The sequence below is a fragment of the Carcharodon carcharias genome, chromosome 32 (assembly GCF_017639515.1).
Source record: "Carcharodon carcharias isolate sCarCar2 chromosome 32, sCarCar2.pri, whole genome shotgun sequence".
NCBI classification, from domain to species: Eukaryota; Metazoa; Chordata; class Chondrichthyes; order Lamniformes; family Lamnidae; genus Carcharodon; species Carcharodon carcharias.
The window spans coordinates 10749331-10775997 of NC_054498.1; the positions used below are offsets into that span (position 1 = coordinate 10749331).

General features: G+C 40.5%; 1 protein-coding gene across 2 annotated transcripts in view; it reads left to right on the plus strand.

Annotated features, from left to right (window-relative positions):
• Nucleotides 1-26667, plus strand: part of edc3 (enhancer of mRNA decapping 3 homolog (S. cerevisiae)) — an 84113-nt gene that overhangs the window by 21044 nt on the left and 36402 nt on the right. For both annotated transcript variants that reach the window (XM_041178460.1, XM_041178461.1), the window contains exon 4: nucleotides 18537-18872. In XM_041178460.1, coding sequence (XP_041034394.1) covers nucleotides 18537-18872 — 336 coding nt within the window. The remainder of the gene's footprint in view (nucleotides 1-18536; nucleotides 18873-26667) is intronic.

A 26667-nucleotide genomic window follows, 5' to 3' on the forward strand; every position in this document is an offset into this window, starting at 1 on the left:
ATTGGTGAGTAAGATTTGGTATCGATTAGGTTATCGGCAGCAGAGCTTTGAATATAACAGAAAATAACATTGCAGGTGCTGGAAATTTGGAGGAAAAAATGCACAAAATGCTGGATAAACTTAGTAATTCAAACCACATGCTTAAAGAAAGGAAACTGTTAATGTTTTAGACACAGCCCTTGACGGAATTAAATCTTCAAGCATTTTCAGCGCTTTGATTGAGGTTGGATGATGGCAGGCTGATCGGGAGAAAATTGGAACAGTTAATTCTTGATATGGTAAGGGTGTGGATGAAGGTTTGAACAAGATTGTGAACAGTCTGGTTTAGCCTTAGATACATTGGCGGGAGGCAGTGGAATCTGAGGCAGGGGCTGAAGACAATGACTTCGTTTTCCCAATGTTTAACAAGAAATTGCGGCTTATCTATGACTGGATAATAGGCAAGTAGTCTGACAATACAGGCAGTGGAGAGATAGAGCTGGGAGACGTCAAGGTGTACACCTGCAAATGTTATGAAAGGACAGCAGGTACTTAAGAAAGAGGAAAGGGGCAGGGATATATCTTTGGACATTGGAGGAAAAGGTTTGAGAGTGGGGAGAGATACTATTACTAGAAATGCTAAACGCAAGGAAGGACAGTGCCACGCACTCAGTCCATTAATGGAGGAAAAGCATTAGAGGAGAATGGTGCAGCCAGTGGTGTACAAGGCTGAAATGAGGTGCTGTAGTGTGAGCATAATGCCCCATGGCCACAGAGGATGTTATTTGCGACTTTTGTTACGGCTATTTGTTGTGGCAGCAATGAAAACTTGATTGAAGAGATTCAAGCATGTAATTGTGTGAAAGTTGCATTTTAGCTAAATTTAAAAATTAATTGATGGGATGTGTGCACCGTGGGCTAGGCCAGCATTTATTGCCCGTCCCTTATTGCCCTTGAGAAGGTAGCGGTGAGCTGCCTTTTTGAACCGCAGCAGTCCATGTGTTGTAGGAACACTCAAGTGCTGTTAGGGAGGGAGTTCTAGGATTTTGACCCAGCAACAGTGAAGGAATGGCGATATATTTCCAAGTCAGGATGGTGTTGTGGCTTGAAGGGGAACATGCAGGTGGTGCTGTTCCCATTCCCTTCCGCTGCCCTTGTCCTTCTAGGTGGTAGAGGCTGTAGTTGGAAGATGCTGACAACTTTTGTCAGTGTTGGTTTGGTCAGTGTTGGTTTGGTCACTGAGATTTCAATCCACTACAGAACTGTACTTCATAAAACAAAAGCAAAATATTGCACATGTTGGAAATCTGAAATAAAACCGAAAATGCTGGGAATACTTGGGTCAGGCAGCATCTGTGAAGAGAGAAGCAGTTAACATTTCAGGTCAAGGATCTTTCTTCAGGCCTGAAGAGAGATAGACGTAATAGATTTTAAGCAAGACTGGTTCAGACTGACTCGACTGATTCCTAGGATGAAGGCTTTGTCTTACGAGGAAAGGTTAGACAGCTTGGGCCTGTATCCATTGGACTTCAGAAGAATGAGAGGTGATGTTATTGAAACATATAGGATCCTTAGGGGATTTGACAGGGAGGATGCTGAAAGGATGTTTTCCCTGGTGGGCGAGGCTAGGAGATACAGTTTAAAAATAAGGAGTCTCCCATTTCGGACGGAGACGAGAAACATTTTCTCTGACGATCATTAGTTTTTGAAACTCTCTTCCCCAGAGAGTTTTGGAAGCAGGGTGAAAATATTCATTGTATATTTTTAAGGCTGAGTTAGATCCTGGACTGACAAGAGAGTCAAAGGGTATAGGGAGTAGATAGAAAAATAGAGGCCACAATCAGATCAGCCATGATCTTATCAAATGGTGGACCAGGCTCGAGGGGCTGGATGGCTTGCTCGTGCTCCTAATTCGTTGTTTCTACGTATGTAAGTGAAAAGGAAGGGGGTGGTGCAAAAACAAAACGGGAAGGTCTGTCATAGTATGGAGCATTTTCTGTTTTTATTTAGACTTAATGGACTTAATGATCTAGGACTCCTAGGTTTTTCAGCATCTCGAGACCAACTCCTGAAGCAAGACCATCCAGCCTTTGGAGATACCTAAATATAATTATTTTTTAAAAATGCTTCATAAACACAGTGGTTTTGTTGAGAAAAATTGGGTGTTCTGTACTTCTTAAAGCCAGTTTACTGTGATTAGCCACTGAGTCTGTTTTTCACAGTGATAGCTGCGACTTAATGTGTAACTATCTCATCTGATTTCTGTATGATCCCGGTGTAATAGCTCAGTGTTAAATGGCATGTTACCTGTTGAACCAATATTAAAACCCGTTCTTCATCCAACACAAGTCTTTTAGCCCCATTGATCACTAATTTGTCATATTTGTACATGTAACCAACTGAAGCTGGACTTGAGTTTCAACTTGATCAAGTCAGTTGATTATTAGATCCTGAGGGGTCTTGACAGGGTTGATGTGAAGAGGATGTCATGCTAACTGGCCTGAAGTTATCTGTTTTTTGTCTCCCTCCCTTTTTGAATAAGGTTGTTCCATTGGCAGTTTTCCAATCTTCTGGGACGTTGCCAGAATCTAAGGATTATTGGAAGATTACAACCAGTGCACCCACTATCTGTGTAGCTACTTCCTTTAATATCCTAGGATGCAACCCATCAGGTCCAGGGGACTTATTGGCCTTTCGCCCCATTAGTTCCCCTAGTACTTTTTCTCTGGTGATAGTTATTGTATTTATTTCCTCATCCCCATTTGCCCGTTGGATATTTAGTATTTTTGGAATGCCATTAGTGTCTTCTACTGTGAAGATTGATGCAAAGTATTTATTCAACTCCTCTGCCATTCCCTGGTTTCCCATTATTATTTCCCAGCTTTGTTCTCTAAGGGGCTGATGTTCACTTTGGCCTCTCTCTTCCTTTTTATATATTTAAAGAAGCTTTTGCTGTCCCTTTTTATATTACTTGCTAGTTTAACCACAAAGTTTATTTTCTCTCTCTTTATTATTTTCTTGGTCATTTTTGTTGGTTTTTAAAACTTTTCCCAATTTTCTGGCTTACCACTAATCTTTGCCACATTGTATGTTTTTTCTTTCAATTTGTTACTATCCTTAACTTCCTTGGTTAACTATGGTTGGTTTATCTCCTTCCTAGAATTCTCCTTTCCTGCTGGGATTTATCTTTGTTGTGAGTCATGAACTATTTTCTTAAATGTCTGCCATTGTTCATCAACCGTCTTTTCTGCTAAACTCCTTCCCCAGTCCACTCCTGCCAACTCTGCCCTCATTCCTTTGTAATTACACTTATTTAAGTTTAGCACAGTTGTTTCCAATCCAAGTTTCTCACTCTCAAACTGAATGCTAAATTCTACCATGTTGTGGTCACTGTTTCCTAGATCTCTGAGATCATTTATTAAACCTACTTCATTACACATTACCAGATCCAAAACAGCCTGATCCCTGGTTGGATGTTCTAGGAAACTGTCCTGAACACACGCTATGAATTCTTGCTCGTGGTTACCTCTGCCAATTTGACTTTCCCAATCTGCATGAAGATTAAAGTCACCCATGATTGATGTACTGCCTTTTTTACATGCCCTCATTATCTCCTGATTTAGTCTCTGTCCTACAGCATAGCTATTGTTAGGGGGACGATAGTCTACTCCCACCAGTGTAATCTTCGCCTTGTTATTTCTTAATGTCCACCCATATGGATTCTGTGTCTTCCGATTTAAGATCATTTCTTGCTATTGTACTTATTCCATCTCATTGTAACAAAGCTACCCCACCACCCTTTCCTTCCTGCCTGTCCTTCCTAATACTATGTGCATTAAGTAAAGAGACGTTCATTTTGCCTTTTTACTATGTTTTCCCTCTTTGATCCTATTTGCTGCTTTGTAAAAAAAAAATGTTTGTACACGGTCTCTTCCTGTCACACTTTGGGTATCATTACCTAAGTAGCTACCCTGCAATGCTGCTTTATCCTTTTGCTTTGTAAGCGTACATATCCCCTCTCCAGAAACCCCTGCCTTCCCCCTCTATTTAGTTTAAAGCCCACTCTATAGCCCTAGTTATTCGTTTCTCCAGGTCCCAGCACGGTTCAAGTGAAGCCCATCCCACCGGAGCAGCTCCATTCTATCCCAGTACCGGTGCCATGAACTGAAACCCATTCCTCCCACACCAATGTTTAAGCCATGCATTTAACTCCTTGACATTATTTACCGTATGCCTGTTTGTCCATGGCTCAGGTAGTAATCCTGAGATTATTACCGTGGAGGTTCTGCTTTTTATATTAGTTCCTAACTATTCCTGTTCTTTCAGCAGAACCTCCTTTTTAGACCTATTAATGTCGTTGATACCAATGTGGAGGCTGGATCCCTCCCCTCCCACTCCAAGTTCCTCTCCAGCCCTGGGGAGATGTCCTTAACCCTGGCACCGGGCAGGCAACACAGCCTTCGGGACTCACGCTCATGGCTGCAGAGAACAGTAGCTATCCCCCTAATTATACTGTCCCCAACCACTACTACGTTCTTATTTCTTCCCTCCCACTTGAATGGCTCCCTGTATCATGGTACCATGATCAGTTTGCTTATCCTCCCTGCAGTCCTCACTCGTCCACACAGCTTGAAAGAACCGTATAACTTTTGGACAGTTGCAGGGCCCAAGGCTCCTCGAACGCTACCCCATGGGCCCCCATACCTGCTTCACCTGCACTCTCACCCTCCTATCCCTGATTGCGGACCAAATTTGAATTACCTAATCTGAGGGGTGTGATCACCTCCCGGAGCAAAGTGCTCAGGTAACTTTCCCCCTCCCTGATGTGACGCAATATCTGCAGCTTGGACTCCAGCTCCTCAACTCTGATCCGAAGTTCCTCGAGCTGCAAACACTTACTACAGATGTGTTCACTCCGGATCACCTTGGCGTCCAGCAGTTCCTACATGCTGTAGCAGCAACACAACACATGCCCTGTCATTGCTATTGTATTTTATTTAATTAATTACTCTAATATCCCTGCTATTTACACTTTGTTGTAATTATTTTTTACACCAGTATCGATCCTATACTTAAGCTATTTTTAAGAAAAAGAAAAAAAAGACTAGAGACCCAAACAAACTAAAGACCTTACTTTTACTTTAAAGCCTAGAAATACTCACCAATCCTACTCAGTAATCAGCTGCTCTTTACGCTCTTTCCCACCTTGTGCTCTTTAATGCCTCTCATCTCTCTCTTTCTCCGTGCTCTTTATTGGTCTCTCACCTCTCTCTGTCTCTCTCTGCGCCCTTTAATTGTTTCTCACCTCTTTTGTTAATGGCCTCGCCTCCCTCTGCGCTGTTCAATGGTCTCTCGCCCCTCTCTCCACGCTCTTTAGTGGGCTCTTTAGTGGCCTCTCTCTCCCCGCCCTTTAATGGTCTCTCACCTCTCTCTCTCCCTGTCCTTTAATGGTCTCTCGCCTCTCCCTCCATGCTCTTTAATGGCCTCTCTCTCGTATCTCTCTCTCTCTCTCTGCGCTCTTAAGCTTTCTGCCTTTGCTGATATTACTCACGTTACATGCATCTCTAATTTCCTGATTTATACCGTGCCCACCGTTAGCACCACAGTTTGGTGGTCTATAAACAACCCCCACCAATGTTTGCTGCCCCTTGCTGATTTTTAGCCCCACCTAAACTGAATCTACATCTTGATCCTTCGACCTGAGATCCCATCTTACTAATGTACTAATCTCATCCATTACTAAGAGTACTACCCAACTTCCTTTCTGTTTTTTCCTATCTCTCTTAAATACAAAATGTCCTTGGATATTCAATTCCAAATCTTGGGCACTCTGTAGACATGACTGTAAGGAGCGACTTAAAGGGAGAGAGAGAGGTGGAGAGGTTTGTGGAGGACTTGAGGACCTGGGCAGTTGAAGGCATCAAATGAATGTGACTTGTGAAGCACATAGACGGTCCACAAGATACAAAAGCTTGTTTATTTTTTCTTTCTAGCTCTTGACTATATTTTAAAATATAACCAGAAAACTCCCCAAAGCCTCTCCATCATCTGAAAGGCACAAGTCAGGAATGTGATAGAATACTCTCCGCTTTTCCTGGATGACTGTGGCTCCAACTGAAGCTCGACATCACCTAGGACAGAGCAGCCTGCTTGATCACTTCATCCACCACCTTAAACATTCATTCCCTCCACCACCAGCACACAGTAGCAACAGTGTGTGTACCAGCTACAAGATGCACTGCAACAACTCACCAAAGCTCCTTAGGCAGCGCCTTCCAAACCCCGTGGTCTCTGCCACCTAGAAGGACAAGTGGGAACACCACCATCTGCAATTTCCCCTCCAAGTCCACACCATCCTCACTTGGGACTATATCGTTGTTGCTTCACTATCACTGGGTCAAAAATCTGGAATTCCCTCCCTAACAGCACTGTGGGTGTACCTACACCACGTGAACTACAGCAGTTCAAGAAGGTGGCTCACCACCACCTTAAGGGCAATTGGAGATGGGCATTAACCTAGTGACCCCCCACATCTGATGAAAGACTAAATAGTTTGTTCACTAGAAGTGATTTATTTTCCTACCACCCCCACCTCCCCTCATTGTATGTGTCTTCCAATTTGATATTCAATCAGTAGTATACTCTTGTGTTGAATGTTCCATGATACTGATTCTTTGGTGGTTTCATTTGCTAAGTAAGGCGGGTTCATTTTGCAAATTGTGAAAACTTGCAGTTGCATGCAGCTGTTTATGCAGGATCTATGGTTAAATGAAAATTATTGTTGTTGACCTCAAAGTCCCATAGCGTGCTAAATGAAGTCCAAAGTTCTACTTTATAATACTTGTGTGGCAAAAATCAATAAACAACAAATAGTAAAACAAGCTATGTAATAAGTTTCATGCAGTTCCTTCATTTAATCTATCACGCTACAGGCGACTATGAAAAGGCAGCCTACAAGCAGTGGTTTTGATTGTATTGGAAAGGAGTGCTTTAGTTTTGCTGGAATATAATTAAAACATAAATGCTGGAAGTATTTGTTTACTTTTAATAAATAAGGAATTATCTTTTACGTTGAGTGATTTGCTGGCCTCATGTTAAGCTCCTCACTGTTCTGTTGAGACCGTTGATTGCTGAGAGTTGTAGGGTGAATGCACTTAGTTTTTTCAAAGGTCGTGTGTTTGTGCACTGCTCAGGTTGCGTGACCTGCTCACAGTGTGTTTAACGTTTGCTTGAGAAAGATTTGAAAAGATAGTTTTAACCATGAAGTGGCATATCTGTGGGAAATCTGTGTTACCTACATGATGGAGAAGGCAACATAGATGCAGATTTGACCACTTGCTAATTTTTTTTATGGCTACTATTTAGGTAATCTAAAGCGATCAAATGAATTTGTTCCCATCATTCGAGTTTTGTTTGTCTTCGTGGTTTAATGTAACCTATAATTTAAAGCCTGTTGCTCATTTGGGTTCCTTGCCCAACACTGAGTGGATGCGAATTGCACGGTTTTTATTTGGGATGGCCAATTTGTCAGTAGGGAGGTTCAAATGGCTGCAGCAGTTAAATACACCAAAATAACAGGAGGCTGGAAACCTGCATCTGAAAGATTGACATTTAGGTTGGAAGCGATTAAAAATAATTAGTAAGTGGTCAAATCTACATCTACATTGCCTTCCCCAACACGTAGGTAACACAGATTTCCCACAGATTATGCCACTTCATGGCTGTTCGTCTTCTAAGTCCTCAAAACATCTTGATGCACTCGATTCATAAAGTTGAATTACTTTCGAAATGTGGTCACCATCGTAAGATAGGGAAATGTGGACAGCAAGTTTCCACAAGTAGCACTGAGTTAAGATACTAGATTATTATGTAGAATTTGTAGCACAGAAACAAGGCCACATGGTTTTAACTGGTCCATGCTGGTGTTAATGCACCACATGAGCCCCCTCCCACCACACTTCATCTCACCCTATGAGCATACCCTTCTATTTCTTTCTTCCTTATGTAGTTATTTACCCAGTTTACCCTTACGGTCTAAGCCATTCACTTCAAATGCTTCATGTGGTTGCGAATTCCACATCCGAGCCACTCCCTGGGGGTAAAGCAGTTTCAACTAAATTGCGTTTTGGGAGATTTATCTGTTAGTGATGCTGTGGAGGGATACATGTTGTTTAGGACACTCCACTGCTTTTGTTTGCGTTGCTGCCTTCATCTGAGAATGCAAACAACCCCTCTCTTTAACATCTCAGCCAAAAGACAGCCACTTGTGGCAGTGCAACACTTTAGCAATCAGAACACTTCATTACATTAGAGTGGGACTTGAACCATGATATTCTGACTCGGTGCTTGCACCGAGTCAAGGCTAACACCAGATGTCCGGAATTGTGTGTTTAAAATTAACCAATCATGAGAACAACCAATATTATCAAAGAAGGAAAAGTATGCAGCACAGAAGGTTATTTGGGCCACCATGCTTGTGCCAGGATATCATGGCCCATGTTACCAACTAAAATAAAGGAAATGGTGCTCTTGACATGTTTGAAATTGACAAGTAACATTTGTTACAAAAACAAGAATTGCTGGAAAAACTCAGGTCTGACAGCATCTGTGGAGAGAAAGACAGAGTTAACGTTCAAGTCCGTATTACTCTTCTTCAGAGCTAAAGAGAAGTAAAAACGTGGTGAAATATACATTGTTTAAGGGGGAGGTGGGACAGGTGAAGCTGGATAGAAGACCAGTGATAGGTGGAGGCAAAGGAGAGATTGCAGAAGATGTCATAAACAAAAGGTTGAAGGGATGTTGATGGTGGTGATACTGGCTAAAGGAGGTGCTAATGGTGACATTAAGAGTAGAAAGCAGAAGGTGCAAGTGACAGATGGCCCTAGTGGAGATGGGGTGGGGTGTGGGGATGAAAGATCGAAATAGGCTAAAAGGTGGGGATAAAACAATGAATGGAAATAAGTTTTAATAATAATAGAAATAGGTGGGGAAAAAAATATAAATTAAACAAATATTTGAAAAGAGGGGTCAAAAAGGGGTGAGAATGGAGGAGAGAATTCAAGATCTGAAGTTGTTGAACTCAGTGTTAAGTCCGGAAGGCTGTAAAGTGCCTAATCGGAAGATGAGGTGTTGTTCCTCCAGTTTGTGTTGAGCTTCACTGGAACATTGCAGCAGGCCGAGGACGGACATGTGGGCATGGCACAGGGTGGTGTGTTAAAATGGCAAGTGACAGGAATGTCTGGGTCATGCCTGTGGGCAGACATTTGTTGCAACATTTGTTGCTGTCAGGTTTTTGGAGATAAAGAGTAATACAAAATTAATGAATATTACTAAAGCAAAGCATATACATTGTATTAGCAAAGTACAGTGTCTCTAAGGAAATCCAAGGTGGTTCCATTGACATTTTTGCCTTTATTGTTCTTTGATTGCTAAAAATAGTGAATGTATGCTTTATTTAAATGTAAGGACTTTGTCGCTGGTCGCATTACGGTGCAATTTAATTGGATACTATTCCACTGAATCACTTGACTGACCAAATATAGTAGTATTTTTTTTTTCAAAAGTTATTTTAGCTGACATAGGTACATTACAAATTAGTTTTCAAATGTAGGTTAAGGTTTCAATACAAGTGTTTTAGGAAACTTGAAAAATCAGTTACTTTGCAGTTATGTTTTTCCTTTCAGATTTTGGTAACGTTACGCATCACATCCAGTGGAAAATAATTGAAAAAGCAGAATTGTGATTCCTCTCTTCAGTTGTTCTTGTGCACCCCTTCCATCCAGCCCAAATTCAAAAGTAAAGAGAATTGTGAATTTATAGAAAAAGTTATCTTGACAATGTACATTGACACTGGTTTCTGCATAATTGCCAATAGATAATTGTACAATCATTCTTGCCTTTTTGTTGGAACTTTTAATATTTACCTTTAGATACATAGGACTTAGGATCAGGCCATTCAGCCCTTCGAGTCTGTTCCGTCATTCAATAAGATCCTGACTGATCTGGTTGTGGCCTTAGCTCCACTTTACTATCTGCCCCCCCATAATCCTTGACCCCCTCGGCTATCAAAAATCTGTTTAACTCTGCAATAAATTCAATTACCCAGCCTTGACTGCTTTCTGGGGAAGAGGATTCCACATACTAACGACCCTTCTTTGTGCATGTGAAGTGGTAGCTAGATTGCAATTTATGGCCAAGATCACCCTGGAATATAACTTGGGTGCTGGCACACTCTATATCTTGAGTATCATTTTGTGGAAGCTTCATATTCTAGAAAGTCCAAAGCACCTGCCAAGTAGCTCAGTTCTCTGTTGGATGCAAAGTGACTACAAGAGGATTTGCTATGAGGTGCACCACTTAAGTATATGCATTTTTAATGTTTTGAAATGAAAACATTAATTAAAATTAACCACTTAGTAGTTGTTGCTCGATGTATGTAAAAGCTGCAGAAGAATTTCAAACCCAAAGGATTAAGGTTTTGTTTACAGAGGTTGCTCTTCAGTGCCTGTGATGGCTTAGCGTGACTGAACCTACCTTCTGAGATCTCGTGTGTGGCTTGTCAGATTGGTTCACCTATTTGCAAGTCAGTTTAGATTCTTCAAATGCTAATTGTGTATTTTTAAGGTTGTATTAATTAAAACAAGTCTTTACAAGATTATATGTTCCTGCTTGCTGAATTATAGAGAACAGAAGACCCCACGTTTGGTCCTGGGTTAGCTGATCACGAGCACGGTGGCAGAAGCACTGCAATTAGCCTCCATGTTTGTGCACATTCCTTCTCCAGATTGTTGTTCAGTGTCTCCTGATGAAGTGTGCCCATACATAAGCCGTGGCTCGGTTGGTAGCCCTCTTGCCTCTCGGTCAGAAGGTTGTGGTTTGAACAACACATTATTGAAGCTAATGCTTCATTGCACTTCAGAGGGAAATGTTGCACTGTTGGTGGTGCCGTCTTTTGAATGAGAAGTTAGACGAAGGCCCGTTTTCCATTTGGCAGATGTAAAAGATCCCGTGGTTCTTTTTCCAAAAAGGAGCAGGGGAGTTTTCCTCAATGTCCTGGCCAACATTTATCTCTCGGTCAACGCTACTAAAAACAGATTAGCGGGTCATTGTCATGTTGCTGTTTGTAGGAGCTTCCTGTGCTGAAATTGGCTGCTGTGTTTCATATTTCATCAGTGACTACACTTCAGAAGTGCTTCATTAGCTGTAAAGCGCTTTGGAATGTCCTAAGGTTGGGAAATGCTATATTAATCCAAGTTTGTCTCTTTGGGAACCAGATTAGAACCGAATACACTTTGGCTGTGATGATTCCTTGTGATCAAATGGCTGCTGTCTGGCACCACACGCGAGAATGACATCTTGGGAGTGAGGTATTACAGATCACATGTCACCATCTAACTGTACAACAGTATGATTTGCACCTTCAAGATAAAGGGAAAATATTGAATAAGATCAATAAATAATATGCAATTAATTATATTAATAACCCCCAAGTGAAAGTCATGAACTGAACTTTGTGCAGAAAGTATATTTTGATTGCAACTTAATTAAAATTTTAAGCGCGTTTTAAAGCTTTGAGGAAATGATTTTGCCTTTATGACACTGGATTGCAGTTATAAAATGCTTACTGATAATTGCTGATGAAAAGAAGTGGTGAGAAAATTACAGCTTTTGTTTTTCTTTATAAAAGAAAGGCTAGAACAAAGTACCAGATATTTTCTACTTTTCACCAAAGCTGTAATGGGAATCTATTCTTGGGCATGACATTATAACTATAGAAACACTATAAACCCTAATGGTTCAGGTGGTTGTCCATTTTCATGAACCCTCCCTCACATTTCCATTTAGAGGTCATTAGTTACCTCAGTTTGTTTGATTTGCGTGTGTATAGTTAGAGACTTCAATAGGAACCTTGATCTTGGGAATGGAGTAACAATATCTGTTGTCAACCAAGGAAATCATAAACATCATTGTAATATTGTAACACGTCTTGGAGCCAGCATTGTGCATTCAGGAAATTGATCTCTGCCTTAAACTGTGCTGGTTTAAATGCCGGTGAACACATATTTGTTCAGTGGTTTCGGTGCTCTGAGTATCAAGGATAACATAGTTGTTATGCTGCAGTCTTCCGATGCTGACATCTAAAAGGCCTTACACCCAATACACTCAACTTCCATATTTATCGCACAATTTCCATGATGCACTTGTGGCGTCAGCACACTACTTGTGTCGCGCTGCAGTAGCTTCATGAAGCGTGTGCTGATTCCCTCAGTTGTGGGCACCTTTGGTTTTCCAATCAGATTTTACGGGCTCCAGTCCAAATTCAGAGCATAAGGTAGATTGACAATCCAGCGCCATAATGATGCACTGTTGAGCTTGGTGCCCTTTGGACGATGTATGTGAATTTTAAGGTTGAATGGCCTTAAATTGAGGCCCTGGTCTGCCTGTCTGATGAATGCTGTAGCCATATCCAAATTGCTGGGAGTTGTCTTGGTTTCTTGGGCCGCATTCTTTCCTTAACAACACCATTAAAGGCTTGTTAATTGAGCATCCGATTTTTGTTGACAACATCTCACCATTCACAAATTAACCATCATGTTTCCATAGAAGTAGCAAATTGAGCTATTGCATATGAAGTGTTTTGGAATGTTGCTCTCACATAATGATGTACTGTCTGAAGGCATGTTTGTTTGGCATATTCCATCAAATCGCCTACTGATGTAAGGGGTGGCTTTGAGCTTGTCACCCATGGATTCAAATTTCTGCATATGAGCAAGCGTCTTTGTTGGGGTAAGTATGGGGAAGTCTAATTTTGCTATGTTCTTAGCTTCTATTATAACCATTAGTGCCTCGGTTGCTAAAACTGACTCTTCTCGCCATCTGATCACCTGAGATCTACGCAGCAAAAGAACGTCTTCTCTGATGGACAAATCTGGGCCAAAGTTTATAAACCATGCTGTAAATGGTGAAAACTAATGCTAGTTTGATGAATTTAGCTATCAGGCTCAGAAGTATGCTGCATTACCTTAATCAGAATGACAGCACTTGAATGAACATGTGCAAACAGTCAAAAAAAGGCTGTGAATTTTGTGGCACAGTTTGGATTTGCCACTCCATTAGAAGTAATTTGTCTTGTAAGTTTATATGTGGTAAATCATGTTCAGCAACTGACAGTCGATTATCCAGTTTGTTTTGCTAATATGTTAGTGACTAAGATCTTCAAATTGTGTGAAGTGCACAACAGTTGATAAAATTTAGTTCCTGAACAAAATCTATTCAACTTTGATGGTTGTTATTTTTAGAACAAAGGGTGCCATGATTCTTCCCATTGTGTCATGTGCTGCCTCTTTCCAAACATGACTGACTTGTCTACTTGAAAATCATCTTAGCAGTCTTGTCAAAGTGCAGCTTTGCAGTGAGTTAGAATTCCAGGCTGAATGTGCTGTGACTCCACAGAAAGAGGAAAAAATAGAACCAGCAGTCAAATTCGCCAAGTACAGTTTAAAAAGAAGCAAGTACTCTGTTTGCCATTTAACAGTTGCCTTCAAGTGTGCTGCTATCTTCACAAACCATCGGAGCAGAGATTTGTGGTATTATTGAAATAGTTCAGTCTCTTGCTGTCAATTGGCATTAAAAATCTTTTATTGTTTTGCTAATCTTCTAAGATCCATTGAACTTTGTGAAGTTAAGAGGAGAAGAGGACATTTAGACTTGAGCTCTTTTTCCACAGAATTTCTAAGCTGCATTTCAGAGTCAGTCTTTCTGCTTTGGTCCTTTTATTAATGTTGCAATTGTAAAACAGAAACATTTAATTCAAACCAACCAGTGCATCTGTTTCAAAGGGAGTGGATGTTGATGACTTTGTCTTTTGGGCAAATCCTGGCAATTACTCTGACTATAAAAACATTGCGGACTTTGTGAAAATTTACAGGGCCTCTGCCTTTGATTTGTACAATTGTGAGCAAAACTGGCAGGAGATTGGTAGCTGTCAACCAAACCCAGCATGTGAAATGTTTTGTGAAGTATTTTCAATACTGTGACCTGCACAAGAAACTGGTGAAGAATTAATTCTGTGAAATGCATCAACCGGTGAAAAAATAAGCAAAAACTATTCTGTTGTAGAAGAAAAGCAATATTAATTGACTATTATTAGAAAAATACGCAGAACCATTAGTAAAATTTGGTTGGTAAACTTTCTTCCTCCTGTGCCCCCCCCAATAATTGTCACTTGTATTTCACAATAATGGACTTTAAAAATTTTCTTTTGCTCATTTGATTCAGAATTGCAGAGCATAATTATAGTTTATCTTCTAAATCTTGTTTAGAGAGAGCCTTTTGAACTGAAGAACGTAAAGTAATTGTGGCTATGGGCCCATATCTAGTGAAAATGCTACTTGAGGTGATATACTAAAGCATATTGCACGAGCAATTAGTGTGCATCAACTTCAATACAACACCTAGAGTGCACTGTTACCATTATGTCAAATAAGCTTAGTAACAACTTTTGAATGCAATTTTTAATGAAAATATGTTTACAGCTTGTCATTAGAGTACACGCTGCAGTACATATCTCACATGACTTGCAAGTTACTGCAATAAGGGTTTTAAAATGAACAGTTATATATGTTAGTGTGAAGGGTGCTTGGTGATGGAGTTGGCGACATTCCTGTTAAGTTGGTGCTGGAAACTTGTTAGAGGATAGATGCTGCAGTAATTTTGCAACCCTATGACTTTGAGTTTTAAGTTTGATTTTTGAGTTTTTTTTTCTGTGGTTATTTTATCAACTTTTGCAGTTTTTGAAAAAACAGAAAAATCTAGCGATTTGACCTCGCTTAGAAGTGGTTTGGAAATGTATAGAATTGAATGTCTACAAATTAAAGTGGAGTTAAACTACTGTATGTAAACTTGGTGAGAGATATGTGACTTATCTCCTTGAGAGGTACTTGGGGATTGGGCTGATTGTGAGAGGTTGAGATGGGTGAAAGGCTGCCCTATAGAAAGTGGCTAGATATCTCCTGGCTTTCCTCTGATCTATGCACATCTTTGGTGTCTGCATCTAATTGGTGCATGTGCGTTTTGTGACTGAAGCGGTTGCCTTGTGAAGTTCTGATAAGCAATGAATGATTTACATTACAACCAACAATGTGTCTAGCTGATTTATCAGTGAGTCGGGTTGGGATGGGGGGGACGGGGTGGGGGGAAACCAGGCAACAGGCTTTTCTGCTTGGTGCAGGTAACTCAGTCGTACCTTATGTAGTTTTTATACAAAATAAATCTATAGGTAATTGTGATTTATAAGGTTTAACCCTTTTCAATGAGGCCTGAGATAGTCAAAAGCTTCAAACACAGATCCAATGTTAATGCCCTTTAAACTAGACCCAGTTTTCTGTTTCAAAATATTGAAATTAGATTAAATAAAAATTTTTAAAAATCAGTTCTCAAATTTGCTGTTTTGAGTTTTTTTTCTGTGGTTATTTGTATCAACTTTTGCAGTCTTTTTAAAACAGAAAAATCTAGCGATTTGACCTAGCTTAGAAGTGGTTTGGAAATGTATAGAATTGAATGTCTACAAATTAAAGTGGAGTTAAACTATTGTATGTAAACTTGGCGAAAGAAAGATTTGCATATACAGCACGTTCCATAACCCAGAACATCCCAAAGTGCTTGCAACCAATGGAGTAGATTCAAAGAGTAGTCACTTTTGTAATCAAGGAAAAAGAGCAGCCAGTTTGCGCACAGCAAGGTCCCATAAACAGCAATGTTGTGATGATCAGATAACCTATTTAGTGATGCTGGCTAAGAGATAAATATTAGCTGGGACTGAAGGCGAGCTCTGCTTCTTGGACCGAGTGAGATGAGAACTTTTGCATCTACCTGAAGAAGCAGAAGAGGACCTCCGTTTAATATCTCAGTCGAAAGGAGGCACCTCAGTGCATACTCCATACTGTATTGGGAGTGTCAGCTTCATTTGTTTCTGGAGAGGGGCATGAAACCACAACCCTCTGATTCAGAAGTGAGAATGCTACACAATGAAACATGGCTGCTGAAAGTTGTAATTTATAAAATTACATTGAAGTGCTTTTACTTTTTAATATCCATTTATTTGTTGGGAAGAAATTGAAAAATATATTAGTGAAATAGTTATGCTACGTATGTTTCTACAGAGGCATAGTAGCAGTTGAAAGTTTATTCTAGGCATTTCTCCATGTTTTATCTCCTGAGACCAAGAAGTGGTGCCGAGGTTTTGTTAAGAATGTCGTGACTATTTATAATATGAAATTCACTTGTAGTGTTGCCAAATAACTAGCTGGAGACTTTAACTGGACAGGACATTCGTGGAATCATTCAGCATAATACATCTCTTACACCTCCCCCATCACTGCCCCCCTGCTGCCGTCAGCATTCTTTAGGGATCTACTTAATTGAAGAATGTTCTGAACTATGCATTGAGCTTTTGACAAGAGCGCACGATGACCCAGTGTCCTTTGCTGAGTCTGGAACATGCCCTGGCTCATAGCAGCATGCTACATGCAACTGCACCTCCCCTCCCCCCCCCCAAACTTTAATCAACTAGTATTGCTGCACAATCTTTTTCTTTAAAGCTACTTCTTATCTTAGCCCCTGCCATGATATAAGCTGAAGAATATTTCTCATTTGTATATCAAGGTTGTTGAGTTTGTCTCTGTAGAGCTGTCAGTCAATATTCTATCTAGTTAAGTGTTTACATTTTTCTTTCCTCTTTCTCATAGGTTACTTCCTATTCTTTTCAAGTATGGAAGTGTAATGACTCATATGACACAAAGGCTTACTTTCTGATTTTTATTTTCTTAGTCACCTATCTGTTTCACTTGCCAATTGCTTTAATCACCTTCACCCCAATATTCTACCTGATGCACGTTAACAGCCTCTGAAACAGCTCCGGTCACAGTGCAGCCATTGCTCAGTACTTCACAGGACTGAGTTCCGAGCCAAGCAAACACACTACAACTCCAACAAGTCACTGAGCAGCCCAGCTTCCATTACAGTGCATGTTCAACAGTGCCATTGTATTGTAAAGCTGATGCAACATATTAGAACATGCTGATGTTGTGAGATGAACATGGGTGGGAAGAAGTTAATGTGGACCAGTTGGGTCAAGTGGTGTGTTCCTGTGCTGTACATTCTATGAAACCAAACAGCCTCAGTATAATTCCTAAAATTATCGGGTGAACCCAAATCCTGAAATTTCCTTTACTCTCCCTATGGCTTTGCAGCAACCCAAACTTCAGTGCTTCCCCACAACCCTTCGCTCTGACCTTACTGTCTGTTGCTCCCTAGCACACTTCTCCTTGCCAGCACCTGCCCAGTTCGCTCGTACTCCCCACATAAGTTCTGCTTCTGCCTCACGTCCTTCCGTTATGCATCTTCCCAGATTGGTTCATATTCCTGACTCTGGGTCTTCTGTTTATACTGAATTTGCATTGCAGCCCATGATTTCTCTTTTCACTTTGTTTGCTCCTTAAAAGTACAGTGGACATATCGAGTGTTATAATTAAAGGAAATCTCAGATTAAGTGAAATGTTATTATTAAGGGAAACGTGCATCAATGAAAATTGCACTTAATTATATCTATCCTTGGTTTATTGGCACTTCATTCAATACACAGATTAAAGCCATTAAAAAGATAATGTGATGTATAAAAGTAAATTAAGGATTGGAAACCAAATAACGAATATGAGAACAAAGAAAATACAAATATTGGATCGCATTTGTTTCAATGTTTTAAGATGAATGTTTTTGCTTGTGAGCTGTGTGCATGGTATTTGTTATTCTTAAACAGGGGGAAAAAAAACTCCTCCCTGGCTTGTCCTGACACTGGCTCTGGCAACAAGAGCAAAGAAACCATTACTTGGGTATGAGGCAGCCATGGAAGGGCAAGGCAAGTGGCACCTGTGTTTTAGATATCATGAAATTCAGATGTGAAATCTGGATCAGTTCATTGACCAGTGAATAAGCAGATAACAATTGTTGGAGGCCATACATCAAAGAAGCAGGTGGTTCTGGGCTCTCTTGGAATCCAAGTAGATCTAGTAAAGTTTTTTTGTTTTTATTTCAATTCATGTAGTTTGCCAGTGATGTTATAATTGTTTAAGTCATCAATTATACTTATATGCAATGGGGAAATTATTAAATTTGACGAGTTAAATGTGGCATGGTAGAGGTGCTTACAGCTGGGTCAATTCTTATGTCTGCTAAAGAAATGATTTTGAACTACTTGTTTTGCATGCTGCTGTATATTTAGTAAGGGAATCAAGGGATAGGGTGGGCAAGTGGAGTTGAGGTAGAAGATCAGTCATGATTTATTGAAGGCAGAAAAGGAGCAGTATAGCTTACTCCTCCTATTTCTTATGTTCTTAAATATTCAGTTGGGCAATTGCATTCTCATACTGAGTTACAAAGGCACAACCATTACAGATATAACAGGCAAAACCCTTGTAAGGTGGAGGGAAACCTGGATCCTTTTAAAACATATTTGCACAACGTACCAATCTCCATATCATTCTTCTTCTTCTTTTCCTTAGGGTCATCGAGCAGTAAGATTCCAAATCAAGCAACGCCAAAGAAAAACGGAGTAAAGAATGGACCAATGAAAAATAAAGACGATGAATGTTTTGGGGATGGAATTGAAGTAATTCTCGATACAGACTTTGATTTTGAAGGCAATCTAGCACTCTTTGACAAAGCAGCCGTGTTTGAAGAGATAGACACTTTTGAAAGGAGGAACGGAACACGGTCCCGGGGGACACCCAACGAGAAGCCAACAAGATATCGCCATGATGAGAACATTCTGGAGTCTGAGCCTATTGTCTACAGGCAAATCACAGTGCCACAACATAGTGGCAAAGAATATTGCACTGGTGAGACGAAACACAGTTTTAAAGCTGTTTAATTGGTAAAGGAAGGGAAGACTTAAATTTAAGCAGATGTGTTTGAGGAATTGGTGCATATTTACCAGGGTAAATTATTCTAAAATACTTTTGTTGAAAAAAACTGAAGCAACATGTTACTTTTCAGGTTTTGACAGATTGGAGTATTTTAAATATGTGGATGTGGGCTGGTTTTTTTGCAGGTCCATTCATAAAATCTCTAAATGTCCATTCTTCATCTGGCCATCATTTGGAGGTACAATTTGCTGAGACTGCATTATTCATATTTTTATAGGTGGAATTCTTCACCCTTCGTTTGCTGATAATTACCCAGCTTACAACAATCTTGTATTGAGGACTGGGTTGGGATGGCTGGGGGAGAGATGGATGGGAAAGGGTCTTCAAGAATGTTGTTTACATTCAGTTTGTTCCAGGCGGTTTGTTGCAGATCTGTATTCATGAGGAATTTGAAGTATAGAATGTTTTGTTTTGGGGTATTACCTATGGGTTAATGTGGAGATATTTTGAGAAAGAATCTTACTACAGTGCCTGACTGACAGAATATAAAGAGCTGAGAAGCCATTTGGAGGGAAATCAAAGTTAAACAGAGCTAGTTTATTTTCCTGGGAAGAATTTTGGAATGAAATTGATCTGTTAGCTGGTAGATTCACAAGGTCTTAAAGCTTTGGATTTTACTATGTTGTGCACCCAGGGATGAAGACTGCAAGAGTGGGATAAGGTGAGGTCTTTCATTGCCACAAAGGCAGCACCTATGAGTTTGTGTTCGGCTTCCTGAATTTGTGTTGCAAGCTGCTGAGCTGGCTGTGTTAAGATCAGAACTGCCAGTACTAATGGGCATAGTTAGTTCTTCACCTGTTTATCATCCCTTACCTCATATGTGAGCTGTTGGATGGGAACAGGATTGGGTGCAATGCTTGCCATGGACAAATAGTTCTCCAACGTTTGTTGTCCAAGTTCTCTCATAAGTAATGCCCACCTCCACCATGTGGAGGATGGCGTCTCAACATGTCCCACCAGGGAGCTGCTCCTTAAACAGAGGATTGGGAGGCTGAAACATTCAGAATTGCTGTCGAAGCTGATTTGTCCCTGGTGTCTCAGCTCAGCGTCGTTTAGTACCTCTTAAATGAAGGTTTCAAATGGATTAAATTTGTTTTTAAATGTTGTGGCTTTGCAGCGTCGCTGGACATGTGACAATTGATTCAGAAATAATGTACTGGAAAATGGCACTGCTGCAAAACATCAAGTGCCTTAGGCCAGACAAAACATTACAAACCATTTACAGAATTTTGCTGAGAGATATTTTCCACAAACTTTTTTTTGGTGGTGTGTGGTTGCTGCCAGCACTACCTAACTTTGCGATTGACTCTTTTTGGGTCTGATTTTGACATGTTCATTATGGACAAAAACGGAAGATATAAAATTCGTCATTGTTGGAATTTTGTCCCGCGGTGAAATCCACAGAACAATAGTGATAGAATCGCGAGTTCTGAGAAGCCCCCCCCTCCCACCTCTCTTCTTCTCCCCACCCGCCTCCCCCTCATCACCAGCTTCCCTTGCATCCCCGCTTTTGGAACCACTTAACTCAAGTTGATATGTCATTCAGCCATCAGTGGCCAAAATGACTGTTCTCGCACGGTCCTAGTCGTGTGGTTTGCCATTCCTCCTTGGGAGGCTTCAGAGCTAAATCTGTTCTTTTTCATAGGTGTGTTTTCCATGTACCATGAGATAGTGGATATGTTTGCTACAGACCCCTATCAAATCTGTGATTGGACCAGTTGTGGGGCTCCACCCATTTCCTCAATGCTGCTGAGAACAGCCTCAGGCCGTTTGTACTACGTTAAAGATGCTATGTATAAATGCAAGTTATTGGCTGAGATAATCTAAAGTGTCAAAGCCTGTGGATTAGACCTGAAGCTTTTCTGATCAGAATAATTTAGTACGACACTATGTGTTGTATTTACCATTGAGGGGTTGAGAATCTCATGAAGGACTTCCATGTACAATGCAAATGAAATGTTCATTGTGTCACAAAAGCAAAACAATCCAATGCATTTGGAAATTCTTTGTGCGCATTCTGTTTGATAACCTTAGTGGGGTTTCATCCGAAGTAAGTGACTCTATAGAAATTTCCGTCGCCCCTCTTTGATCTACTTTCTCTTACTGTGAGGTAATTTGCTCAGCAGTTTTACCTCCGGCGCACCTCAGGGCTCCTACCTGCCATTTCCCTTGTTTGAGGCAGCGGCTAAACTTGTTCTGTCTGGTGTGTGTGATACAAATGTTTCACCCGTACGTTTATTATGGGAAGGGCTGCACTGTTGCAGGGAGGAATGATATATTTTCTTGTAAGTAGTGAGAGCTGCCCTGTTGACTGCATTGAGAAGGGTTTGGCTGCTTTGTTTAAATGGGGAGTTGACTGAGAACTTTTTTAACCCCCTTTTCTAAATAATTCTTCAGTTTTTTAGTGTCGTTTATCAGGAGCAGTTCTGTATTTTGCTCTCAAGTTAAATGACACAAATTACACAATTGTTGATGTTTTGTGCAATGAATTAAGCCATTTGTTTTCAATGTGATTCCACAGTCAAACCCTTTCACCCAGCCTCTCACTTCACCTTCACCCTTTCCCCGTACCTTTCCCTCCCTAATTCCGCCCCCCCCCCCATCATTTACCTGTTTTGAAGCCGGTTCCCCAGTCCTAAGCGTAGACGAAAGAGCCAACACAAGAGGCTAATAGCTGGATCGTGATGATGGCAGGCAATGGAAATAGTGGAGAGAGGGTTAAGATTTACCTTTAAACATGTTTTTAAATTATATTATCTGATCTGGAATGCTTGTCCCTAAGCTTCATCGAGTATGGAGACAGGACCTGGGAGATTGTCAAGATAAGTAGGCAACAGCACCACCTACTTTGGAGACAAAGTAGTGCAGGATTCCAGGTATGTAAGGGCAATTAAAAGAAGCAGATTTGGAGATGGTGTGACAGGCAGAAAAAATGGTTACAGTAAGCACATGTTAATTGTAATTGCATGGAGATACCTTTTCAAGCGCAATTAGGGATGGGCAACAACTACTGCTGGGCTTGCTAGCAGCTCATCCCTTGAAAGAATTTTTAAAAAGTCTTATTATAATACAATATACAAAAAACATGTTATGAAGATTTCTGCCAACAACCATGTTCCTATTGGGGCACAGATAGGTATTTGGTGCTAGATAGCAGGTCAGCCATGATCTCATTAAATAAACTCACTGAACAGGCTCCAGGGGCACAATGACCTACTGTTGTTCTCATGTAACAGAGTTGGGCCCTATAGATGCAGCACACAACTCTATCTATAAGCAATAGCTTTTTTCAAAAAAAAAACCATCCAGGGTTTATATCAGTAAACATTTACTCTCTGGGAACAAAATGGGTAATTGTGTTTCTTGCCTTGGTGTGCGGGGCTCATTTTTGGCTTGATTTGAAGCCGATGGGAAGTTTGCCTTTCCTAGATTCATTGCAAGACTAGAGTTTTGGTTTTCTACTAATCAGTTTTCACACTCTGCTTTGCATACACCTTCTCTTGCTTTCTTCCTCTGTCAGAATTAAGATAAGCAATCAAACTGGTTTTATTAAGTGTTTTTCCAATCCTGGGTAACTGGAGCTGATCCTCGGAGTCATTTTAAGTTTTCTATCTCCAAATGTAGATATTTAAGAGTTTTTCACACAAAAATCGGTATAAAGTCCAACTTGAATAGAAGTCCAAAAATGCCACTGAACTCTGAAATGTCCTCTTTATATGCATTATGTTGCACCCCCAAAAAGCTACATTTTGTGTGCTGGTAATTTAGTGTGCTTGTAATTTAATATGCAGAAAGCACTTGCTGCCAAAAGTCGATGGGAACAAATACGTTTTTCACACAGCTAACTTGAACATTTGGCAGCCAGTAATCTCAAGATTTGTAAAGTAAACCTCTGTGCTAAGAAGTAATTAATTAAACATCTGAGGTTTGACGTATCTGCATTCAGGAAAAAGAGAAATTAACTTTCTGCTGAAACTTTATCCCTGGAAAAAAAATCTGGTAGCGAAGTCTGGATTTGTTTTCTCTCCACCTAGTTTACCAAAGAAGTCCGAGTGATTAAATATGGCTTTTATATCTACAACAATCGGTGAAATAATCAACTGCATGTGGGTAGTTCTGTCTTGTTAGCAACAGTGTAATGAGTACCAGATGCTGCCCATCTGACGTTGTGCACTTAACCATGCTTGCGGTTGACTAAGATTCACAGTTGTGTTTTCCAGTCTTGTCACTTACAATTTATTGCAGTCCACCATAACTTCACAATAGTGTTGGCAGGTCTAATGTCACGAATCCCTTGATAATTTTGTTGCTAAATCTGATTGTAGTGGTATCAGATTTTTGTGCTAGTATTATATCACTGCTTCATAATTTTGTCTGTTGTTTTAGTTTCTGCTCAGGACATCCCCTGGTTACGAGGAAATTGAGTCTTTTTTCCACTTAAACTTCTGTAACAATATTCATTAGGGCAGAGTTTCCGAAAAATAATTTGATCATATGCTTCACTCCAAATTCAGATTTGGCTTCCTCTGCTGCCCCGCTAGAGTTCCTGAACTATGTCCTAGGTCTTGCAGCAGTTTGTTTTTTGACTTTGTAATTAAGCTCTTCACAACTTTGTATATGAACATTCAATCTCCCTGTATAAAATGTCTTCACCCTTTATCTTAAGGCCGCTAACCTATTAAAGATAAATTGGTTAATGTCCCCTGTTTAAAAAAAATGGACAAAAGAGGGTTATAGGAAATGCATGATATGGGTAGGTGGGCTTGATGGACCAAAGGATGTCTCCCCCGTGAAGCTGTTGCCGTGCTACTGTTGCTAAGTGTGTGCTAACAATTGAGCTGCAAAATTTCAAGGCATTTGTAATCTGAGAGTGGGTAATTCTAGATGTCCACTAAAGACATCAAACCCAGTTTTCAGATTTCCCATACCGGACTCAAGTAGCTAAGGCTAATATAATCTGTTCTCGGTGTCGAATGTCTTTTATACTCATCGCATTTAGAATTCACAACTAGTGTCAGAGAACATCCGTACATAGCAATTTGTATTTATTATATGAAATATTGGGCTATAACTTCCGAGCTCCAGGGCATTTGGGGTAACCCTAAAGGTGTGCTACCCCACTGCACCCCCCCACCCCCCAGAAAGTTTCCAGGTAAGGTTTGAACAGCAATTGTCTGCCCTGGAAACCAAACCAAAATGCGATTTCAACCATGAACTTCGGATGGTTCCAACTATCTTACAAGAGTAGTTACCCAGAAAAAGTTAGATAAATGAAAACCATTCCTAGCTTTTGGGTAACTATTGTACAAACCCACGCTGACTTCCTCCACCCCACCCCGCACCCTCCGCCCACCCTCAAACGGAGCTACAACCCCCCAACCCCGATTGAAACCAACCTACAGGATACCCCTCCACTATTGCCACCAGGCCCAACTTACAGGGATGCACTGCATTGCCCAGATCTTGCCTGGCCTGAGCCAGAAGATTGAGTGAGATAGGACCGCCTGGATTTCAAGGTAAGTACTTTCAAGCGGAGTGGCAATCAAACTCAGTTACTGCTCCATCGGAAGTTGTGGCCCGTTATTTGGCGTAAACTGAGTTCACTGCATATTATTTCAGCCTAGATCAACATAAATCAAATGATCATGGCTGTCTGCTCTCTCCGAAGGTATTAATCAGTTTTGCTACATCTCCATAAATTCTCTTAATGTGGAGGTGTATTATCAACAACAACTTATATTTATATAGCACATTTAAAGTTATGTAACATCCCAATGCGCTTCTCAGGAGTGGCTTCAGTCAGCATTGCTCAAGTCTTGTCACTTTATCGTAAGTGAATCCATTGACACCTCTTAACCCTCCTTCCTGTGTATTATTGTGCACTATTGCTGTCGAACCTACAGCAGAGTAAGACCCTGCAGCATTTCATTTCAAAGCATAATTCGATTAGTGGTATTTGCCATTTATTAGGAACCACTATGATGACCCGCCACCAGTAAAACAGAATGAATCCAGTAAGGCCACCTGGCAAACCCAACTGTGTATGTTGTACAGAATGACATCAATTGGAGTGTTATGTTTTAGGTTATAGTTGAGATTAATGGACTGCTCTGACCTTTGATATCCTCTGAATTTTGGCCAAGTGCTGGATTGACAAGATGCCCAGTTTGGGCAGTTTTAATCATTCGTTGCATTATACGCAGGCTATTGGATATTGTGTTTAGATGCAATATTGTTTTCTCAAAAACTGCAATTAGACTGTAAAAGATTTTCAGGAAAAACTCAGTAAAACTGCTCCCAGAATGGAGTCTAACTTGATGAAAGTATGAAAGGTGCTTTAGCTCAACCTCTGGCTCCTGTCCAGCGAGGCTCTGCTTTGTGAGTGCAGCCTCACTGAATTCAGTTGTGTACTGTATTGAATACTTTGACCAAATCCATGCTGTTTCACAGCACCAAATCATTCTTTTTTGATAAATGAAATGGGGACTTGCCATCAGCAAACTTTCCCGTATCTTTCTTCTTTCACCCATTACCCCTGTGCTTGCTGACTTACACTGGCTTCCAGTCCAGCAATACCACAAATTTAAAATTTGCGCCTTTGTCTTCAAATCCATCTGTGGCCTTGCGATCCCCATCTCTAACCTCCCCCAGCTCTGCGAGTCTCCAAGATCTCTGCGCTTTCAATTCTGGCATCTTGCGCTCCTCCATTATTTAATCCCTCCACCATTGGCAGCGTGCTTTCAGTTGCTTGTGGCCCAAGAGCTTGAATTTCCTCCCTAAAACTCTCCATCTCTCTACCTCTCTCTCCTCCTGTAAGATACTGCCTAAGACTTAACTCTTCGACCAAGCTTTTGGTCACCTGTGCTTCTTTGGCTCAGTGTCAAATTATTTGATAACACTTCTGAGAAGTCACTTGGGATGCCTTACTATGCGAAAGATACTATATAAGTGCAAGATGTTGTTGTGATTGCTAGTAGCTGTTTCAACTAAATGCCATATTTTGTAGTGTGTAGCTGAGCCTGTAAAGATTTTGTGCAGTTTACATTTGCTGCTTGAACAGTGTTATAAATGTGCTCACCAGAGTCAGAGTAATTTGATTGTTTAAGAATACCAATCGTTAAAGGGTTTGGAGCTATGAGTTTTCATCCAAAGTGTCTCTTTAATAACAGAATGCCTTGTCCAGGCAAAATGGATATCTGCATGAGAAGTTTATAGAACATTAAGCAAAAGATTAATCCGCTTGGAGTTAAATCAGTCTGAAGTTTATTATGCAGATTACATGTATAGAGTAGACCAACTTGGAGCAGTACTAAGTTCTGTAATAAAGAACTTGATCCCACGAGAACGTGTATCAAGTCAGCAGACCACAGCAACCGATACACGTGGTGTAAGTATTTTATTTGCATGCTTAATGGCGCCATATTGTTGTTAATCCATGTGTATCATTTTGTCGTTTTGTCCAGCAATAATGCACACTGTTATCCGTTTCTTGCTATTGGCCATAAACCATTTTTCCATCAGCCGTCCCCCTGCCACTGCCTAAACCCGTTTCCAATCCCAGCCAAAATCAGAAGAGGTCTTTGTTTTTAATAACAGCCATGTGGGTTAATTTTTAAAAATAATCTCATGGATGCGTTTTCAACAATTATGTTTTTTGTGTCAGCTAATAAGCTTAGCCTTGCTTGTTTGTGGAATTGGCATGTCTTCA